The 7,388-nt window shown below is 38.6% G+C and overlaps 1 protein-coding gene across 13 annotated transcripts; it reads right to left on the minus strand.

Moving 5' to 3' along the window:
* Positions 1-2,467: 2,467 nt before the first annotated feature.
* On the minus strand, positions 2,468-7,388 carry LOC111025199 (uncharacterized). Of its 13 annotated transcripts, none has more exons than XM_088124309.1 (5): positions 7,078-7,388; positions 6,263-6,845; positions 5,871-5,943; positions 4,937-5,164; positions 2,468-4,121 (listed from the first exon to the last, which is right to left on the minus strand). In XM_088124309.1, exons 1-2 carry the CDS (start codon positions 7,365-7,367, stop codon positions 6,443-6,445), a joined length of 693 nt encoding a protein of 230 aa, XP_087980435.1. In that variant the 5' UTR covers positions 7,368-7,388; the 3' UTR covers positions 2,468-4,121; positions 4,937-5,164; positions 5,871-5,943; positions 6,263-6,442. The 13 variants fall into 13 exon arrangements, with proteins under 13 accessions (XP_087980435.1, XP_087980433.1, XP_087980431.1 ...); XM_088124307.1 differs by having other exon boundaries at positions 2,468-2,864; positions 2,979-3,070; positions 3,931-4,121; positions 4,937-6,845; XM_088124305.1 differs by having other exon boundaries at positions 2,468-2,906; positions 2,979-3,070; positions 3,931-4,121; positions 4,937-6,845.

The following is a 7,388-nucleotide window of genomic DNA, read 5'->3' on the forward strand; positions in this document are numbered from 1 at the left end:
TGGTTGAATGCACAACGTTTCTGTTTCACGGGTTTACAGCTTTCATCGACGTTGAGTCTGTGTACCATGACTCCTCGATCGATTCCTGGCATGTCCTCATGTGACCATGTGAACACGTTGGCATTGTTCCGTAGGAAGTTTATAAGGCTCTTTCTTTCTTCATCACCAATCCTGGTTCCGATGTTACTCGTCGATCCTCGGACGTCAGGGGGATAGATTCCACCTCCTCAGCTGGTTCTCCCCTGCCGGGGGTGGTCGGACTTAGTTGATGACCAAGGCTCGGGCTTGCCTCTTCGTGGTCAGTAGCTTCGGTCTGAATCTCCTCTTTAGAATGTTGCTAGCCCTGACCTGGGTTTATGTCGACGTGTTCCATTCAACCTCCCTCAGATCTGGGTTTCGCCTCAGCAGATCTGGGTTTCGCCTCGGTAGATCTGGGCTTCGCCTCGACAGATCTGGTTTTCGCCTCGGCAGTTCTGGGTTTTCGCCTCAGCAGATCTGGGTTTCGCCTCAGCAGATCTGGGTTTCACCTCAGCAGATCTAGGTTTTCGCCTCAGCTAGTTGCTTGGACTGTGTCGTCCCCACAGACGGCGCCAATTGTTGATGCGTGAATTTTGACAAATCTAGTTCTTATCTCCAATACGCAGCAAACTTGATGATCAGGAACCAAACACCTATAAAACTGAACAAACCAAGATCTAAACCGGTGTGACTTCTGTCATACGGGCTCCAATGCCTAACTCAGAATAATCAGAGAAGTAAAATATAGATGTCAGGTGTTTAGAGCATCTCCCCAGGGTTCGGTCCCCCTCCCTCTTATATCAATCCTATAGGAATTCTCGTCGAATCTCGATCTTCATACCCGTTACAGGCGTAACTGTGAAACGGTCGTAATTGCAAAACGGGAATACTGTGAAACGGTCGGGTGGGCCGTTATAGTTCTCGGCTGGGGGTCGAGAACTGCTCGGCGCCATGGCGCTAAATCAGTGTCGGGATGTTGGGTCGGCTGAGGTTGATGATCTCGGGCACATTTCTTCTTTAATGGTCCGACCTCTTGCCTCGTTTGGACCGCTTTGTTCCCTATAACATTATATAAGAAGTAACTCAATTGTATACCATTATTATATTAGTGGTATATCAGAGACATATATCACTAGTAAGATATATTACAGATATATTATATATGTATATCAGATATATTGCAGGATAAATTTGTAATTTTAAAATTGGACCTTCGCTTTTTGTTGGAAAAAATACTATATTTAAAAAACCTAAATATGGTTGCTAGTTTACTTATTTTACTAAACATTTTTGTCATATTTGCAACTGTCCCAATTTTATTTTAGTTCGTTTTCTTACCATTGTTATTTTTATTCTACTTGAATTTTCTGTTAAATATTTAGTTGCTCAAGTATATGCGCACGATCCTGAACAATTTATAGGTTTATTTTTTGAATTTATATAATTTTTTTATCAATGCTAGTTTGAAGTTTTTCTTTCAATTTGATAAATTTAGATGTTTGTTCGAGTGCTCCATCTGCCATGGATTGTAATGAGTTTGATTACTGCAAATGGCATTCAAAATTATTAATAATAGAGTGTTTAAATTTGAAACTTATTCCTCAGTCAGCTGTGCAAATTGAGCTCGATGATCAAGATAGGACTATAAAATGTTTTATGGGCTGCTTTAAGTGATCTAAAAATATGTAATTGTAGGTTGCCTTGTGTTGTGACATTCTATTGTGAAAGAGTACCCATTATTATGATTTGTTTGTTTGAGAAATGCTCTCTGGTACTCTGTGTTGTCAATTATATTACTACAATATTTTTCTTTAGAGTTGCTATAATCTTTTGGTGTAATCATATTAGATAATACTAGAACAAGGTGGTTGCATAAATGAATTTAGATCGACTAACATGGTTTTTTTCTGTTATTACAAGTTTTCGGCCTTTTCATCTTCCTTTCTCCCACTACTTTATTAGATTTTCATGTTTCTTGTCTTAGCTTTCTCTCAACTTATTTTCCCTTTCTCTTATTTTTTAACTTTCATTTTTCTTCTACAATTCTGTTTTATTATTTTTCTCCACTTTTTTGTGATGGAGATTACTGAATACTCAAAAGCAAATAACATCAAAGTATCAATCTCCCAGTTAAAAATGAGAAATATGAATCATAGTTCTAATATTTGTCCTAATATTTTGTAATCTATTTCGTATATTCTGTGCTCTAGATACTAGCCGAGATTGAACATCCAACAAGATACAATCATTTTGATCAAGATGTGTTCTGCTATCTTGGTAGGGATTTGATATCTTTATTTCCATCTTAGCAAATAATTTTTTTTTTCACAGGGGACCATGATGTCTTTCTATGGTGGAGAAGAGAAAAAATCCAGAAATTATATTGGTTTTGGATACCATTGTGATAATATACATCCACTTCACAACAGTACCTATTCAACTTTGAGAGTGAGTTAAATCTTCCACACTTTCATTAAACGAAACAAAGGTCTTTTAAATAGACCACTTAACCAAGCAGTTACAAGAATATGGAATATTGTTACAAGAGTAATCTAAACAAACTAATATGGTTACAAAAGTAATATAAACTGACTAACTAAAAGCTAATACTCTTAATGCTCCCCCTCAAGATCGAGAGTGAATGTTAGAAACGTCCATCTTAGATAACAATACGAAAAACGAAGAGGGCAAAGCCTTAGTAAAAATGTCAGCTAACTGAAGACGGGAACGTATAGGCAAAAGCCGAATAAGACCATCAGTAATCTTGTCATGAATGAAATGACAATCCAACTCAACGTGTTTCGTACGCTCATGAAATGATGGAGTGGAAGCAATGTCTAAGCAGCCTGATTGTCACAAAAAATAAGTGCAAGCGGTTGAAAAGAAACCTGCAAATCTTGTAAAAGGCGAGTAAGCCAAATAATCTCATTGGTAGTAATAGCAAGAGCGAGAAATAATACTTTGTTTATTTGCCTTCCAGGAAATAAGAGATTCTCCCAAAAAATACAAAATCCAGTAGTAGACTTCCGAGAGTCAAGACACGAAGCCCAATCTGCATTAGAAAATGCACGAAGTTGAAAAGAAGATTTAGATAACAAAATGCCCTGTCCAGTAGATCCCTTTAAGTAACGAAGAAGATGCTGAACAGCCTGAAGATGAGGCTGTCGAGGCTGAGCCACAAACCGATTGAGTTTATGAACAGTAAAAGAAATATCAGGCCATGAGATCGTAAAATACAATAACCAACCAATAAGACGTCGATACATAGTGAGATATCCCAAAAGAGTACCAATAGAAGCACAAAGCTTAATATTAGGATCCATTGATAATTTAGAAGACTTGCGTGTAAGAAACCCGATGTCTTCAAGAATCTAAAGAGCATAGTTGCGCTGAGAGAGAAAAATACTCGTACAAGAACTAGCTAGCTCAAGTCCCTAAAAATAACGCAGTTGTCCCAAATCTTTAAGTTTAAAAAGACCATAGAGATGAACTTTCAAAGCATCAATTAAAGAGGAAGATGCACAAGTAATGATAATATCATCGACATAAACAAGAAGAGCAAAAAAGCTACAACCATAACCCTTTACAAATAGAGAATAATCAGATTTTTGCTTAAAACCAAGGAGTAATAAAGCATGTGAAAACTTGTCAAACCACTGATGAGATGCTTGTTTGAGTTCATAAATGGACTTATGAAGTCGACAAACCAAACGCTCCCATTAGGAGAAACCTTGTCATGCTTATATCTCAAAGGCAAATCCATATACACCTCCTCAAACAAATCCCCATGCAAAAAAGCATTATTAACATCCAGCTGTACTAAGGGCCAATTATATGAAATGACAAGATGAAGTAAGACCTTGACAGTAACTAATTTAGCAACAGGTGAGAAAGTTTCAACATAATAAAGACCTTCTTGCTGAGTATAACCCTTAGCTACTAACGTTGCTTTATAATGCTCAATAGATCCATCAGAATGATGTTTGATCTTGTAAACTCATTTGCATCCAATTGAATGGTGGCCGGAAGACAAAGGCACTATGGACCAAGTATTATTAGCTTCCATAGCATCCAATTCAGCACAATTCAGCACAAATTGCATCCTGCCAATGAGAGTGCCAATGAGAGTGAAGAACTGTCTAATGGTAAATGGATGGTTCATAATGAGTTGAAACATTCAACACAAAATGACGATACCCAGACGACAAGGAAGAGCATATGACAAATAATTTTGCAATGGATATCTCAAGGAAGTAGAAGGTAATGAAGAAGACTGGAGAAGGCTGCAGTGAAATCTTGAAGGTAAGATGGTTTTTAAACAGTACGAGAAGACCGTTGGAGAGCAGGTAATGCCAAATTTCAAGTGTTGGCGGACAAGCAAAAACGAATGGTCATTAGCAGTGGAAGAATTAACATTACTATTATTTGGCTCGGCAGAATGATAAGAACGAGCAAAAATACCATCAGAAACCAAGGCATTAGGAGAATCAGCAGATATATCATCACATAAATCATTATGTAAAGCATCAGAAGACAATACAGAAGACAGACCATCATTAACCCCAGAAGAAGAACAAGCAGTGGTCATAGGTAATCTAGAACAATCAAAAGATTTTGGCAAAGACAATGTCCGGAAAAGAATCAACAACAACACTTTCTGGGGAAACATTGTGAAATGGGAAAATATGCTCATGAAAACAACATCACATGACACGAAAATCTGCCCCTTCTCAATATCATAAAGGCAATACCCTTTCATGCGAGGTGGAAAACCAAGAAAAACAGAAGTAATTGCCCGTGGATGAAACTTATAACGATGTGCGGTCAATGTGGATGCAAAACAGAGACAACCAAATATACGTAGATAAGAATAATCAGCAAGATGTCCATATAAGCGTTCAAAAGGGGTATGCCATACCAAAGTAGGAGAAGAACTACGGGGGAACCCTAAGAGAGCCGCCGACTCCAACTACCGTCCATGTACGATCCATAATAGATCTGACCAACTGCCCATCCTACCTCCTCTACGTTCTTGACAGCCCATCTTTGTCTCAGTAGAGTCTTTCAGTGGCATGTTTCGGTCCTCTTCCCCATTACTTAGAAAAAGTGAGCCACCGGTTCAGGTACAAGATACTATCATTACCACCTGGACAATTAGACATCCAACCCGTAATCACAACGACTCAATTGCAAGAGTGGAGCTCTACCAACTGAGCTATATCCCCCCGAGCCAAGTGGGGCCCATTAATCGAAAAAAGGCAGTAAGGACACATTATCCCCAAAATTTAATGGGTACCCGAGACACAAAGACCTAGCCATATTCAATAAATGCTTATGTTTTCTTTCCACTATAGAATTCTGTTCCGGTCGACCCACACAAGAATATTGATAAATGACCCCTTTAGCATGAAAGAAATCAGTAAAGGCTAATTTTGGGGTATTATTAGAACGAAATTGTTTAATGTCTTTGCCAAATTGAGTGTAGCCAGTTGAAAGAAACAAGGAACAATAGATAAAGCATCGGACTTATGGCGCATCAGATATATCCAAGTATAACGCGAAAAATCATCCACAATAGTGAGAAAATATCGAAATCCACCATGAGTAGGGGCTTGATAAGGTCCCCAAATATCACAATGTACTAAATCAAATGAACTACTTGTAATGTTATTGTGAACAACAAATGGCAACTTCTTTTGTTTAGCTAGAGGACATACTAAACGAGGATCAGCAGTTGTAGATTTATTTGAAAATTGTAAGACTGGTTGTAAAGCTCATAAATGCTTATTTGATGGGTGTCCAAGCATAGCATGCCAAGTATGAATGGAAGACATACTAAAAACAGTACAAACCGAATCAGTAGCACCGAAAAGAACATATAAGCCTTTCCAAAGACTACCCTTGCCAATCGTCTTCGAGGAAAACCTGTCTTAGATAAGACAAGAGTCATCAACAAAACGAACCATTAGAGAAGAATCCTGTGTTAAAGGGCTGACAAAAATCAAATTGAACCGGAATGTAGGAACAAATAGAACATGGCGAAGCAGCAGACTAGGTGTGATCTGTATATCACTAATAAAATCCACAGAAACACGAGCTTGATTCGACAAAGTAAGAGAGACCCCAGAAACTGACTTTAAAGAAATAAATAATGCTCGAGAAAAGCATATATCAGTAGATGCTCCTGAATCAATTATCCATTGACCAAAGGAATGTTGAGAGGATAGATCAGAGGAGCATATACCTACAACGTGCAATATTATAGGGTCTGAATTAGTGTCACTCGTAGCCTTAGAAAGGTGAGTTTGCAACAAGCTCAATAGTCATTGGCATTGTTCAATATTAAGTCCAGCAAGAGAATTAGGAAGAGTGGTAGACGTGGTGGAAGTTTTCAAAGATGTATCGACTGGTTTGGTAGATGTGGTCACTGAAGAATTACGAACGACCGAGGAACGATATCCTGAGGATATCCATGAAGCTTATAACATCGATCAACCATATGTCCCACAATGCCGCAGTGAGTACAAACAGTCTTCTCCTTCTTCTTGTACTGGGATGACGAAGAAGAGGAGTGTGGACCATGAGCAGGAGAAGAAGCTCGCGCCAGAAATGCTGTGGCATTAGCTAATGAAGGAGACGAAATCGCACACTGTTGAACTTCTTGGGCAATAAGAGCAAAAGCCCAATTAATTGAAGGAGCTGGCTCCATGAGTAGCAACTGAGCTCGAATCTGACTAAATGAATCATTAAGACCCATCAAAAAACACATGACATACTCCATTTGAAAGTATTCACCTATAGCTTTAACACCACCACATGAACATTTGCTGCAGGTGCAAGAAGAGTAGTAAGAAGCCAATTCGGTCCAAAGTGTTTTCAATTGGGTGAAATAAGCACTGATAGATAATTGATCTTGAACCAAATCTGATAAATCGCCCCTAAGCTGAAAAATTTGTGGTCGATTTTCTTTAAGATCCAACCAAATTTCTCGTGCATTCTCAGCAAACAAAATTCTAGCAGAGATTTCTTTAGAAAGAGAGTTCAAGATCAACATATTACCACATTGTTACAAACAATCCATGAATTAACGTGTCATCCGTAGGCCTCAAAAGAGTTCCATCGACGAAACCAATCTTGTTCTTGATCGTGAGTGCAATAGTCATGGATCGGCTCCAAGAAGTATAGTTCTCATCCGTAAGAAAATTAGAAACCAGAACAAGGTTGGTGTTGTCAGAATGATGAAGAAAATATGGATCCGCATGTTGCGCAAGAGAAGACTGGTTCGAAGAAGAGGATAAGCTCGTAGTGGGAGTGGGATTTACTGGAGCTTGAGGTGCGTCGTCGGCCATGGCAGATGAAAATGGAAGGAA

Source organism: Momordica charantia (assembly GCF_013281855.1).
Source record: "Momordica charantia cultivar OHB3-1 chromosome 5 unlocalized genomic scaffold, Mcharantia_2.0 BLBB01000005.1, whole genome shotgun sequence".
Classification (NCBI taxonomy): Eukaryota; Viridiplantae; Streptophyta; class Magnoliopsida; order Cucurbitales; family Cucurbitaceae; genus Momordica; species Momordica charantia.

What these genes read in the sequence shown, in the direction of transcription:
- LOC111025199 (XM_088124310.1), bottom strand. Translation starts at nt 7,367, where the DNA reads ATGGCCGACGACGCACCTCAAGCTCCAGTAAATCCCACTCCCACTACG. An exon ending in GGATTGTTTGTAACAATGTG is followed by an intron (nt 6,846 to 7,077) that starts GTAATATGTTGA and finishes TTGCACCTGCAG; the next exon opens with CAAATGTTCATGTGGTGGTG.